This window comes from Oncorhynchus tshawytscha, linkage group LG01, assembly GCF_018296145.1.
Source record: "Oncorhynchus tshawytscha isolate Ot180627B linkage group LG01, Otsh_v2.0, whole genome shotgun sequence".
In the NCBI taxonomy this organism is placed as follows: domain Eukaryota; kingdom Metazoa; phylum Chordata; class Actinopteri; order Salmoniformes; family Salmonidae; genus Oncorhynchus; species Oncorhynchus tshawytscha.
This window is the reverse complement of record NC_056429.1, coordinates 7,764,447-7,779,295: the sequence shown is the minus strand read 5'-3', so window position 1 is coordinate 7,779,295 and position 14,849 is coordinate 7,764,447. Positions and strand designations below refer to the sequence as shown.

General features: G+C 46.1%; 1 protein-coding gene across 1 annotated transcript in view; it reads right to left on the bottom strand.

Annotated features, from left to right (window-relative positions):
- Positions 1 to 4,316: 4,316 nt before the first annotated feature.
- The window catches only part of LOC112249416 (potassium/sodium hyperpolarization-activated cyclic nucleotide-gated channel 4-like), a 31,384-nt gene continuing 20,851 nt past the window's right edge, over positions 4,317 to 14,849 (bottom strand). The window contains exon 6 of the mRNA XM_042327678.1: positions 4,317 to 6,604. Coding sequence (XP_042183612.1) covers positions 4,992 to 6,604 — 1,613 coding nt within the window. The 3' untranslated portion in view covers positions 4,317 to 4,991. The remainder of the gene's footprint in view (positions 6,605 to 14,849) is intronic.

Below are 14,849 nucleotides of genomic sequence, written 5' to 3'. Positions count from 1 at the left end.
TAACCACGACTCACATTCATACCCGAGAAAACAATCACGACAGCAAAGACAGCCGCTAGTCGTTCACCAGAAGTGTGATTTTATTATTGCATCCAATTCAATAACACCCCCCCCGCAAAAAAATAAATAAATAAATAAAAAATTGATACATATGAATGTTTTGGTTCAACATTGGTCATCATGGAATTATGAGGTACGGGAAGCCAAAAGCAACAAATGAAATAATAATTAATGATTTAAATCACACTGCAACACAGTAAAGCGTCCATCTTAAAGGTACAATCTGGGATCAAGATGGGAATCTGTTCAATAGGCTTTCTAAATTCATCATACATCCAATGGATCTTAGAACACAATATAATGAATCCCAGATTGTAGCCTCAATAACCAGAGAGAGTGCACTCAAGGCTGAGTTCTGGTCTGATATTCATATTCATATTCATTCGTTGTAGTGGAGAGGAGAGGGAGGGAGGGAGGAATAGTAATGGAAGATTGTTCCACCACCAGTATCAGTGACTGGGTAAGTGACTGTTGCTATCTATATCCCCTGGAAGATTGATCCACCACTGTGTGTGTGTGTGTGTGTGTGTGTGTGTGTGTGTGTGTGCGTGCGCGTGCATACACCTGCCCCCCCCAGGACCCAGTAACTAGGCAACTGAGGCCTTTGGATTGGATTCTCACGGGCATGACCTTATGATTAGTTCAATCTAAATCACAAGGTCATTCCCAGGTCAGAGGTCAGATAAAAAGGTCAGAGGTCAGTTAAAAAGGTGAGCGGTGCAGATAAATACAAGTCAAACATAAATACATGAAATGATATACACAACAAGCAGGATGTATAGATATGCAGAGATTGGGGGAAATCGAAGGGCCTAGGTTTGTCAAACTTTTCAGAACAAGAGTCCCCTTTTCAAAATAAGAGTCAATTGTTGATAAACTCTTGATCAATTCAATAGATGTCTCATTCCTATGTCGGTGGACAATATGATTTACAGAACGTTGTCAAGAAGACCAGAACAATCTTTTCATCATAAGGAATATAGTAAACCTTGTACGAAAATACAAGCCAATAAGACGGCAAAATGACCCCCAGGAGATTTATCATATCATCTCAGTGTTCTCAAAGTAACAGCCTCTAGCCCATCGGCAGGTCAGTACCAGCGCATCGTTGTTTCTCAGACATTTTATTCAATGACCTCATGTCGCTGAACCTGGGTCTCATACATTACGGCACCCAATGGAAAACTGTTAAAAACAGAAAACAAAAATGTGCTTTTTTTGGGGGGGGGGACAAGTCCAGGTTGTCCCTCCAAGTTTCAGTCCGTTCTCTTCTGTTTAGTGCCTGATGAACAAACTACTATCTCCGGTTTATCTTGTGTTTAGGTCTGGCGAACACCTCATTTACCCGTCTATCCATGTTGTTATGGACGAAAAGCTGCAATTCACTGTGCCTCTTTCTGTATACCCACACACAGGTTGTGTACGGTACAGTCACTACACCAATCACACAGACCTCAGTTTGATGTCTGTATATTCTCTGTGCCCATAGGGGAAACAAGGTGATCATTCTGTGACTGATGTTCAGGGAGTCGTTTAAAAAAAAAGAGAATGGCTTGAAAACTGTGCGCAGTACATCTCTGTCAACAAGCTTTTCACTGCCATGTCGGCCAAGGTCGGGTGTGTGTTTGCTATGGCCTGTTCTCCCTAAGGACTGGCTGACTGGGGAGGTGCGTGTGTTTCTGGTGCTCCTTAATTTAATGTGATGCTATTAATTTCTTTTAGTTGCTACCAATGAAAAATGACAATTTAGAGCCCAGTGTGTAGGCAGAGGAGGTGCCTTGCAGGAAACATGACAGCCAAGACATTTTCTTCTCCCTCTATCCTCACAAGGTTTACTGTATTCTCACAAGGCTCCCTATATTTTTGTTTTACCTTTATTTAACCAGGCAAGTCAGTTAAGAACAAGGACTTATTTTCAATGACAGCCTAGGAACAGTGGGTTAACTGCCTGTTCAGGGGTTTGTACTTTGTTTGTACTTTGTACTTTGTCAGTTCAGGGGTTTGAACTTGCAACCTTCCGGTTACTAGTCCAACGCTCTAACCACTAGGCTACCCTGCCACCCCAGGTATTCTCACAAGGTTTACTGTATTCAATTCCAAACTGTTACTTTAAAATCCAGTCATTTGTCAAAAATATACATTCATGTCTTTTGATAAAATAATATGTTTGATAACTAGGCTAGCAAAAACATTTTGTATATAGTATGTAAGCGTAAATATTCATGTAAAACATACACAAGGATCCGTCCAATATGGCTGAAACAAGATAGTGGTAGACATACCATCGACATCTTTCAGTTAATCTCTGAAATTACAAAATAAAAAGTGCAGTTCAGTCAAAGTTCTTTAGCTTGTTATCAAGTCTCTTTGGGAGGCCTCACGTTCACCACACCTTTTAACCTTTATCTAACTAGGCAAGTCAGTAAAGAACAAATTATTATTTTTAACTGCCTTGGAGCAGAAGGACAGATTTTTACCTTGTCAGGTCAGGGATTTGAACTTGCAACCTTTTCGGCTACAACTCCAACGCTCTAACCACTAGGCTACCCTGCCGCCTTATCACAATACACTGAGAGAAAATATAATAATATTAAAAAAAGGAAAAATATTGTTGGTGTTATTCTGAACTTAAAAATAATCTCTATTGGGTAAAATGTTAGATGAATACACTACATGATCAAAAGTATGTGGACACTCTCCTCCCTGATGATTGGTTCCCCAGTCATAAAGCAGGTCTTCTACTGGCCTACTGGACTCTCTCCTCCCTGATGATTGGTTCCCCAGTCATAAAGCAGGTCTCCTCCCTGAGGATTGGTTCCCCAGTCATAAAGCAGGTCTTCTACTGGCCTACTGGACTGTCTCCTCCCAGATGATTGGTTCCCCAGTCATAAAGCAGGTCTACTCCCTGATGATTGGTTCCCCAGTTATAAAGCAGGACTTCTACTGGCCTACTGAACTGTCTTCTCCCTGATGATTGGCTCCCCAGTCATAAAGCCCCGGCCACACAGATAGCGGGAACGTGGTAACCACTGTAGGAGGAGTGTGTGTGTGTGTGTGTGTGTGTGTGTTTGGAAGCTCGTCAAACATCTCATTCCAAAATCATGGGCATTTATATGTAGTTGGTCCATCCCTTTTTGCTGCTATAACAGCCCCCACTCTTCTGGGAAGGCTTTCCACTAGATGTTGGAACATTGCTGCTATAACAGCCTCCACTCTTCTGGGAAGGTTTTCCACTAGATGTGGGAACATTGCTGCTATAACAACCCCCACTCTTCTGGGAAGGTATTCCACTAGATGATGGAACATTGCTGCTATAACAGCCTGCACTCTTCTGGGAAGGTTTTCCACTAGATGTGGGAACATTGCTGCGGGGACTTCCATTCAGCCACAAGAGCATTAGTGAGGTCGGGCACTGATGTTGGACGATTAGCCCTGGCTGTGTTCCAATTCATTCCAAAGGTGTTCGATGGGCTTGAGGTCAGGGCTCTGTGCAGGCCAGTTTTTTCACACCGATCTCGACAAACCATTTCTGTATGGACCTCACTTTGTGCTTGGGGGCATTGTCATGCTGAAACAGGAAAGGACCTTCCCCAAACTGTTGCCACAAAGTTGGAAGCACAGAATCATCTAGAATGTCCCTGTATGCTGTAACATTAAGATTTCCCTTCACTGGAACTAAGGGCACTAGCCCCAACAATGAAAAACAGCCCCAGACCATTATTCCTCCTCCACCAAACTTTACAGTTAGCACTATGCATTCGGGCAGGTAGCGTTCTCCTGGCATACGCCAAACCCAGATTTGTCTGTCGGACCACTCTTGGCATTGCGCATGGTGATCTTAGGCTTGTGTGCGGCTGCTCGGCCATGGAAACCCATTTCATGAAGCTACCGACAAACACTTCTTATGCTGACTTTGTTTCCAGAGGCAGTTTGGAACTCGGTAGGGAGTGTTGCAACCGAGGACAGATCATTTTTACGCGCTACGTGCTTCAGCACTCGGCGGTGCCGTTCTGTGAGCTTGTGTGGTCTACCACTTCGCGGCTGGGCCGTTGTTGCTCCTAGACGTTTCCAGTTCACAATAACAGCACTTACAGTTGACTGGGGAAGCTCTAGCAGGGCAGAAATTTGACTGACTTGTTGGAAAGATGGCATCCTATGACGATGATATGTTGAATGTCACTGAGCTCTTCAGTACGGGCCATTCTACTGTCAATGTTTGTCTATGAAGATTGCATTGATTTTATACACCTGTCCGCAACAGGTGTGGCTGAAATAGCCAAATTCACAAATTTGAAGGGGTGTCCACATACTTTTGTATATATAGTGTATGTCTGAACAACAGCTTTTAAACAAATACCTTAACACAAAATTACAATGTGAGGATATAGGCTACAATACATATTGTACATTATTGGAAATTGATCAGTATACTTTCTTATAGTTTAACATTATCAAACAATCCACATTGGTACAGTACCTCCACATTCAACATTGTACAGTAGTAACATTGTACTGTAGAAAAATACTTAACCCAGCGGGCAAAGATGGCTGAAATGACGTCATTACCACTCGTTTACAACCAGAACTGGTTTCGCCCGCTGGGAACTCTGTCTTTTTACGTTAGGTCATTCACTCTGCATTAAAAATACATCTCTGTCCTCAGTTTTTTTCCTCCAATATGGATATGCACTCATTCACACCCTCCTTGAATTAAAAAAAAACCGACACTAGCAATTAAAAAACACAATGCCAATACCGAAGACAATTTCCCCATAGTTTAGACATCGCAGGAGGGTGTGTTTCAACCTCACAGGTTGGAGGGAAGTTCGGGGAGTCTGTACTCTGCCTCGGATGTCTTGGCCGGGGTAGCAGGATGACTGGGGTTGGGATGTGAAGAGGTCGGTGCTCCTTGGTTCACAGGAGTTGGAAGTTCAGATCCCGAGGGAGTGTAGTGACTCAGAGGTGTGACGTGGGAGTTTATTACTGCTACCCTCTGTCATGGGAGGAGAGGAGAAGTGAGAAGGACCAGACCCCCCTGAAGGTATGGAGAGAGACGGTCTGGATAGAGACCCTTCTTGGGGCAGGTAGCTGACTGAACCAGAGGTGGAAACAGTGGAGATAGTCCTGACATCCTGGGTGAAGAGATCCACTAAGGACTCTGCCCTCTGCCCCCTTTCGTCTACCCTAACGGGGCATGACGTCTGTGGGGTGAGGGAACTGTGAGAGCCCATGGCGCTGGAGGGTTGGCTGTGGAGATGGCTGAGTTGGCTGTGGTGATGATGGTGAAGCACCGTCCTTCCCGTCAGTGGGCTCTGGATGGTGGGGCTGAGTGCCACCGGTGGGGTGCAGGACGGGGAGCCATTCCCTGATCCGTACTGGGCCAGCGAGGCGAGGGCAGAGTGGGATGAATGGGCAGAGTCCACCGGGAGAACCTGAGGGAGGAGGCCGGCGTGGAGGCCAGGGTGGAGGCCAGAGTGGAGGGTGGGATGGAGGCTGGACTGCAGACCCGCCAGACTGTGATGCACCAGGGAGGATGAGGCTCCACCACCTCCAAAGCTGGCCTGTTGTGGGATAGGTATTGATAGAAACCCACTGGAGCTGTGGTTTTGGGTGGTGTAGCTAGGGCTGGTGCTGGCGTAGGAACAGTGGGAGTATGCTCTCTCCTGATGTTCACCAGAGCCCATCCCCCTCTGGACCTGCTGAGAGCTGGTAGCGTGAGAGGAAGAGGAGTCGTGTTGCTGTAGCTGGCTCAGGATGGGGCTGACAGAGCTACAGATGAGAGGGCTTAGGGTGGAACCAGAGGGGGCTGAGAACCTTCCCGAGTCCATGGTGGGTCTTACTGATGCCCCCTGCTGTTGGGAACTTGGTGGGCTGTACGGGTGGTGGTGGTGGTGGTGGAGCTGGGCCGCGTAGGAGGAGGAGGACGGATACCCCTGGATTGAGGCCTGGCCCAAGAGGAAGGGAGCGCCTCCGCTGGGCTGAGCCTGGAAGTTGGTGGTGGTGGTGGGCTGGTACATGGAGGTCATAGGTGAAAGAGGAGACATGGAGGAGGAGGAGGTGGAGACTAGATGTTGCGCCCGAAACGAGGCTAATATCGGAGTGTCCACTCCAGAACGGAACTTCACAGAACCGGCCGGAGATGCAGCCCCGGAGCCACAGCCGGGAACGCCCATACCTCCAGCTGCAGACACGCCCACAAACACGCCCCTTTCCAAACGGTGGCCTCCTGGATCCTTGAACGACCTGGAGACGGGGAGCGGATGGTGGAAGAGGATGGGAGGGAGCTGGGCTTGGAGCTGGGAGTGAGAGAAGGCCAAAGCCAGGGATGTGGTGGCTGCAGCGGCCTGGAGGGGGCCCTGGACCAGGGGAGCCCAGATGACCCCTGAGGTGGAGGATGGGAGGTTCAGGGACTGGGGAGAGATGTTGCTCTGGATAGCCATGTCACGGTCATGCTGTACGATCCTCTGGATGATCTCATTCTCCTGGAGGTTCACAGTTCCTGAGTTCTGGGCGACTTTGTGTTGGAGCACAGAGTTCCTCTTTCCTGTAGAGAAGAAGAGAGAGTAGTGGTATGTGAGGAAAGGCAAAGGGTTAGGGTTAGAGTTAGGGTCTGTCTTGTACAGTCTAAACCTAAAGCACCCAGAGAGCAGATTTTATGACCTAAAGTCGACTGTTGCAGCCATCTTTGGGTGTTGCTGTCATATTAGAACCAGAACTAGAGAGAGTTCCTGCTGGTAAGGCTATATTAAACCCTGCTTGTCATCCATTAAACCACAGCTAAATGAGGGTCTTTTTAACACAATGCTTTCACCTCAGGGCAGTGAGATATAACATTCCCCTTCTGAAATTAAAAACGGTTGAATACTAATCTAATATAAGAGATCGCCAACTTGAATTCTCACACTTTTCTTTCCACATATTCAGCCAGTTTAAATCCTTCCAGGTTCTAATTCACGTGCATTTTGGTTCATTCTATAACTAGAGGACACCTGATAGGTCCAGGAGGGGTTAGTGTCATGTTTGTCTTTATCTGTTGTGGTCTAGTACTGTTTGTTTTGCTTGCTGGGGCCATTTACTTTAAGTGCTGTCTGTCTTCCCAGTAGCTTAACCTGTTGTCTGAACTGCTGACTGCTCTTACCTAGTTATTTTCAGATCTCATTTGGCTTGTTTTGTAGCTTTGACAACTACACTGAGTATACAACAGTGTAGGCTGCTGAGGGGAGGACGGCTCATGATAATGGCTGGAACGGAGCAAACGGAATGGCATCAAACACCTGGAAACCATGGAAACAATGTGTTTTGTGTATTTGATACCATTCCACTGATTCCGCTCCAGCCATTACCACGAGTCCATCCTCCCTAATTAAGGTGCCACCAACCTCCTGTGGTATACAAAACATTAAGAACACCTGCTCTTTCCACGACATAGACTGACCAGGTGAATCCAGGTGAAAGCTATGATCCCTTATTGATGTCAATAAGGGGAAATCCACTTCAATCAGTGTAGATGAAGGGGCGGAGACAAGTTAAAGAAGGATTTATAAGCCTCGAGACAACTGAGACGTAAGCCATTCAGAGGGTGAAAGGGCAAGACAAAGATGTAACTGCCTTTCAACGGGTTATGGTAGCAGGTGCCAGGCACACGGTTTGAGTCAAGAACTGCAACGCTGCTGGGCGATTCAGGCTCAACAGTTTCCAGTGTGTTTCAAGAATGGTCCACCACCCAAAGGACATTAAGCAATACGCTTGACCTAATCTTTACTAGAGGCTGTTCTCCTACTAATCGCACTGCAACCCCACTCTAGGTCTCTGATCAATAGTAATCTCACTGAAACACCCCTCCAGGCCTCTGATCAATACTAATCTCACTGCAACCCCCCTCCAGGTCTCTGATCAATACTAATCTCACTGCAACCCACTTCCAGGTCTCTGATCAATACTAATCTCACTGCAACCCCCTTCCAGGTCTCTGATCAATACTAATCCCACTGCAACCCCCATCTAGGTCTCTGATCAATACTAATCTCACTGCAACTCCCTTCCAGGTCTCTGATCAATACTAATCCCACTGCAACCCCCCTCCAGGTCTCTGATCAATACTTTGTTTCTTTCCCGTCTCCTCCAACCCTACCCAGATGGTTATGTGCTGTCACAATCTTCACTCTCTCTCTCCCACTACTCTCTCTTCTTCTATCCTATCATCTCTCCCTTCTGATAAATCCTTCTCCTTCCTGTATCCTGATTCTGCCTCTTCGACCCTACTCTCCCCCCTTTCCGCATCCGATGACTGGCACTGTCTCCTTTCCTCCCGGTCGTCTCGACCCTCCCCTCCTGCTCCGTGGCTGAGTGACTCCTTGTGAGTTTACAGAACAGGGCTGTGGGGAGCTGAGTGAAAAGGGAGGAAAACTAAACTTTTCGAGGACCTATCATCCTTTCACTACCTTCCCTTCCTCTGTATCCTCTGCTAAAGCCATTTTCTATTACTCCAAATTCCAAGCTTCTGCCCCTAACCCTAGGAAACTCTTTTCTACCTTCTCCTCCCTCCTTAATCCTTCACCCCCTCGCCCTCCCTCCTCCCTCTCTGTTGACAACTTTTTCAAACACTTTCACGATATCCGCTCCTCGTTCCCTCAGCCTATTAGGTCCACTTTCCCACACACCCGAGCTACCCTACGCCTTGACCTCTTTCTCCCCTCTCTCTCCAGAGGACATCAAATCAAATCAAATCAAATGTATTTATATAGCCCTTCGTACATCAGCTGATATCTCCAAGTGCTGTACAGAAACCCAGCCTAAAACCCCAAACAGCAAGCAATGCAGGTCTAGAAGCACATCCTGTGACTAGTGAGGTCCGGCCACCAAAAAACCTGCCTACTCGACCCCAACCCCTCCTCCCCTCTCCAGGTCATCTCTGGAGACCTTTTCCCATTCCTCACTTCCCTCATCAACTCATCCCTGACCACTGGCTGCGTCCCCTCTGACTTCAAAATGGTCAGAGTTGCTCCACTCCTCAAGAAGCCATCACTCAACCCCTGATTGGAAGTGATGCAGACAATTACATTGATGGAAGCTACAATCTATCTGCAATATTAAAGCTGATCTACCACCTAAAAAAAAAAATATATATAATAAATAAATACATTTAATACATTTAAAAAACACTTGAGCCATCTGACGTCAAAAACTACAGACCAGTATCCCTTTTTTAAATGATTTCCATCTCTGACCAACTCTCTTGTTATCTCTCTCAGAATGATCTTCTTAACCCTAACCAGTAAGGCTTCAAGACGGGTTCCTCAACCCGAGACAGCTCTTCTCTGTGTCACAGAGGCTCTTTGCACTGCCAAATCTGACTCGGTCTCCTCTGTTCTCATCCACCTAGATCCATCCGCTGCCTTTGACACCGTGGACCATCAGATCCTCCTCTCCACCCTCTCAGAGCTGGACATCTCAAGCGCTGCACACTGACTGCATCCTACCTAGCAGGACATTCTCAGGTCTGGGGGTCTCAGGCTCTATCAGATCCTCCTCTCCACCCTCTCAGGGCTGGGTGTTTCAGGCTCTATCAGATCCTCCTCTCCACCCTCTCAGGGCTGGGTGTCTCAGGCTCTATCAGATCCTCCTCTCCACCCTCTCAGAGCTGGGTGTCTCAGGCTCTTTCAGATCCTCCTCTCCACCCTCTCAGGGCTGGGGGTCTCAGACCTCTACCCTCAGATCCTCCTCTCCACCCTCAGGGCTGGGTGTCTCAGGGCTGGGCTGGGGGTCTCAGACTCTATCAGATCCTCCTCTCCACCCTCTCAGGGCTGGGGGTCTCAGACTCTATCAGATCCTCCTCTCCACTGGGGGTCTCAGACTCCAGATCCCTCTCAGGGCTGGGGTCTCAGGCTCTATCAGATCCTCCACTCCACCCACTCAGGGCTGGGTGTCAGGCTCTATCAGATCCTCCTCTCCACCCTCTCAGGGCTGGGGGTCTCAGACTCTATCAGATCCTCCTCCCCACCCTCTCAGGGCTGGGTGTCTCAGGCTCTATCAGATCCTCCTCTCCACCCTCTCAGGGCTGGGTGTCTCAGGCTCTGCACACTTTTGGATTGCATCCTACCTGGCAGGCCGCTCCTACCAGGTGATGTGGAGAGGATCTGTGTCTGCACCACGTACTCTCACTACTGGTGTCCCCCAGGGCTCGGTTCTAGGTCCTCTGCTCTTCTCTCTATGTACCAAGTCACTCAGCTCCGTCATATCCTCACATGGTCTCTCCTATCATTGCTATGTGGATGACACTCAATTCCTTCCCCCGCACATTGACTCAGTACGTACAGTGCCTTGTGAAAGTATTCGGCCCCCTTGAACTTTGTGACCTTTTGCCACATTTCAGGCTTCAAACATAAAGATATAAAACTGTATTTTTTTGTGAAGAATCAACAACAAGTGGGACACAATCATGAAGTGGAACGACATTTATTGGATATTTCAAACTTTTTTAACAAATCAAAAACTGAAAAATTGGGCGTGCAAAATTATTCAGCCCCCTTAAGTTAATACTTTGTAGCGCCACCTTTTGCTGCAATTACAGCTATAAGTCGCTTGGGGTATGTCTCTATCAGTTTTGCACATCGAGAGACTGACATTTTTTCCCATTCCTCCTTGCAAAACAGCTCGAGCTCAGTGAGGTTGGATGGAGAGCATTTGTGAACAGCAGTTTTCAGTTCTTTCCACAGATTCTCGATTGGATTCAGGTCTGGACTTTGACTTGCCCATTCTAACACCTGGATATGTTTATTTTTGAACCATTCCATTGTAGATTTTGCTTTATGTTTTGGATCATTGTCTTGTTGGAAGACAAATCTCTGTCCCAGTCTCAGGTCTTTTGCAGACTCCATCAGGTTTTCTTCCAGAATGGTCCTGTATTTGGCTCCATCCATCTTCCCATCAATTTTAACCATCTTCCCTGTCCCTGCTGAAGAAAAGCAGGCCCAAACCATGATGCTGCCACCACCATGTTTGACAGTGGGGATGGTGTGTTCAGGGTGATGCGCTGTGTTGCTTTTACGCCAAACATAACGTTTTGCATTGTTGCCAAAAAGTTCAATTTTGGTTTCATCTGACCAGAGCACCTTCTTCCACATGTTTGGTGTGTCTCCCAGGTGGCTTGTGGCAAACTTTAAACGACACTTTTTATGGATATCTTTAAGAAATGTCTTTCTTCTTGCCACTCTTCCATAAAGGCCAGATTTGTGCAATATACGACTGATTGTTGTCCTATGGACAGAGTCTCCCACCTCAGCTGTAGATCTCTGCAGTTCATCCAGAGTGATCATGGGCCTCTTGGCTGCATCTCTGATCAGTCTTCTCCTTGTATGAGCTGAAAGTTTAGAGGGACGGCCAGGTCTTGGTAGATTTGCAGTGGTCTGATACTCCTTCCATTTCAATATTATCGCTTGCACAGTGCTCCTTGGGATGTTTAAAGCTTGGGAAATCTTTTTGTATCCAAATCCGGCTTTAAACTTCTTCACAACAGTATCTCGGACCTGCCTGGTGTGTTCCTTGTTCTTCATGATGCTCTCTGCGCTTTTAACGGATCTCTGAGACTATCACAGTGCAGGTGCATTTATACGGAGACTTGATTACACACAGGTGGATTGTATTTATCATCATTAGTCATTTAGGTCAACATTGGATCATTCAGAGATCCTCACTGAACTTCTGGAGAGAGTTTGCTGCACTGAAAGTAAAGGGGCTGAATAATTTTGCACGCCCAATTTAAATTTTTTTGATTTGTTAAAACAGTTTGAAATATCCAATAAATGTCGTTCCACTTCATGATTGTGTCCCACTTGTTGTTGATTCTTCACAAAAAAATACAGTTTTATATCTTTATGTTTGAAGCCTGAAATGTGGCAAAAGGTCGCAAAGTTCAAGGGGGCCGAATACTTTCGCAAGGCACTGTATGTATGTAGCCTCAGTATTGTTATTTTATTATGTTACTTTTTATTACATTTTTAACTTTAGTTTATTTATTAAATATTTTCTTAACTCTATTTCTTGTACTGCATTGTTGGTTAAGGGCTTGTGAGTAAGGATTTCACGGTAAGATCTACACCTGTTGTATTCGGAGAATATGACAAATAAATATGATTTGATTCCTGATACCCAGGTGGTGACACGAATCTCTGCGTGCCTGGCATATATCTCAGCTTGGATGTCGACCCACCACCTCAACAACACGGAGCTCCCTGAAAAGGCATGCTCGCTCAAAGACCTCTCCATTACGGTTGACAACTCCACGGTGTCCCCCTCCCAGTGTGCAAATAACCTTGGCATGACCCTGGACAACACCCTGTTGTTCTCTGCAAACATCACAGCAGTGACTCGCTCCTGCAGGTTCATGTTCTATAATATCCGTAGAGTACCACCCTACCTCACACAGGAAGTGATGTAAGTCCTAATCTAGGCACTTGTCATCTCCCGTCTGGACTACTGCAGCTCTCTGTTGGCTGGGCTCCCTGCTTGTGCCATCAAACCCCTGCCCCGCCTGGTGTTCAACTCAAGTTCTCCCATGTCACCCGCTCCTCACCTCACTCCACTGGCTTCCAGTCGAAGCTCTCATCCACTACAAGACCTTGGTGCTTGCCTACGGAGCAGCAAGAGGAACTGTCCCTCCCTACCTTCAGGCTATGCTCAAACCCTACACCCCAACCCTACACCCCAACCCTACACCCCAACCCTACACCCCAACCCTACACCCAATCCCTCCACCCAAACCCTTCACCCCAACCCTACACCCAATCCCTCCACCCAAACCCTTCACCCCAACCCTTCACCCCAACCCTACACCCCAACCCTCCACCCCAACCCTACACCCCAACCCGAGTACTCCATTCTGCCATCTCTTGGCTCTCCCACCCCTATAGGAGGTCAGCTCCTGCTCAGCCAAATCCAAACTGATAGCTGCTTTATCCCTCTAGAGTCTAAGCCCGGGGGAAGGGGAGGGTTCTACTTAGCTAACATATTGAATTGTTTTAAGATGGTCATACCAAGGATCCTTTAGCTATTTCATTTAGAATTTTAAGACCCCTTAAGGTATCAAAAAAATATATTAAAAAAAATATTTGATGAAACATTGAGTTTGTCATTACTGCTATTAGCCGAAACACATTGAATAACAGATTTGTTACATGGAACAACAGATAGACCCCAAAAAATCAAAAGGAAGTTTTTTTTAAAGTGTCTCTCCTAAAACTGAGAGATATAAGAAATATGAGGAAACAATTTTTTATTATGTATTTATGCCCTTATTTTTGGCACTAAACTATCTCCATATATACCTCCATTCATTTTAAAAAATTGATATGGGGACCTTGAGAAGAGTCCATGTTGGCTTGTACGTGCTCGTGAGAGTCTCACCTTTCCTCATATTAATGTGTAGCCATAACTGTTCAGATGCTACAAACAGACGTCGGCAGAAGAGGCTGTACCAATTACAGACGAGTTCCCGTGACACAGTTCGAACGATACAGACGTTTTTGTGAGAAGACTGATTTTCAGGACGTCTCATGGTCTGACAAACACCTCTCTAGCTCTGCCACCACCCACTGCAGATGTGAAAGTGCCATATCGGCAGATATCTCTAGCTTAAACAGGCAGAATTTAATGGGGCTTTTTTAAAAACTATGTTAATTCAATTGTAGGCTAAGGGTTATTGAGGAAATATTTACTGACTATGACTGTGATATGTGGTTGTCCCACCTGGATATCTTAAAATGAATACATTAACTGTAAGTGGTTCTGGATAAGAGTCTGCTAAATGACTCACTACTGTAAGTGGCTCTGGATAAGAGAGTCTGCTAAATGACTCACTACTGTAACTCTCTCTGGATAAGAGAGTCTGCTAAATGACTCACTACTGTAAGTGACTCTGGATAAGAGAGTCTGCTAAATGACTCACTACTGTAAGTGACTCTGGATAAGAGAGTCTGCTAAATGACTCACTACTGTAAGTGACTCTGGATAAGAGAGTCTGCTAAATGACTCACTACTGTTAGTGACTCTGGATAAGAGAGTCTGCTAAATGACTCACTACTGTTAGTGACTCTGGATAAGAGAGTCTGCTAAATGACTCACTACTGTAAGTGACTCTGGATAAGAGAGTCTGCTAAATGTCTCACTACTGTAAGTGACTCTGGATAAGAGAGTCTGCTAAATGACTCACTGCTGTAGTGATTCTGGATAAGAGAGTCTGCTAAATGACTCAATACTGTAAGTGACTCTGGATAAGAGAGTCTGCTAAATGACTCACTGCTGTAGTGATTCTGGATAAGAGAGTCTGCTAAATGACTCAATACTGTAAGTGACTCTGGATAAGAGAGTCTGCTAAATGACTCACTGCTGTAGTGATTCTGGATAAGATAGTCTGCTAAATGACTCACTACTGTAAGTGACTCTGGATAAGAGAGTCTGCTAAATGACTCACTACTGTAAGTGACTCTGGATAAGAGAGTCTGCTAAATGACTCACTACTGTAAGTGACTCTGGATAAGAGAGTCTGCTAAATGACTCACTGCTGTAGTGATTCTGGATAAGAGAGTCTGTTAAATGACTCACTACCGGAAGTGACTCTGGATAAGAGAGTCTGCTAAATGACTCACTACTGTTAGTGACTCTGGATAAGAGAGTCTGCTAAATGACTCACTACTGTAAGTGACTCTGGATAAGAGAGTCTGCTAAATGACTCACTACTGTAAGTGACTCTGGATAAGAGAGTCTGCTAAATGACTCACTGCTGTAGTGATTCT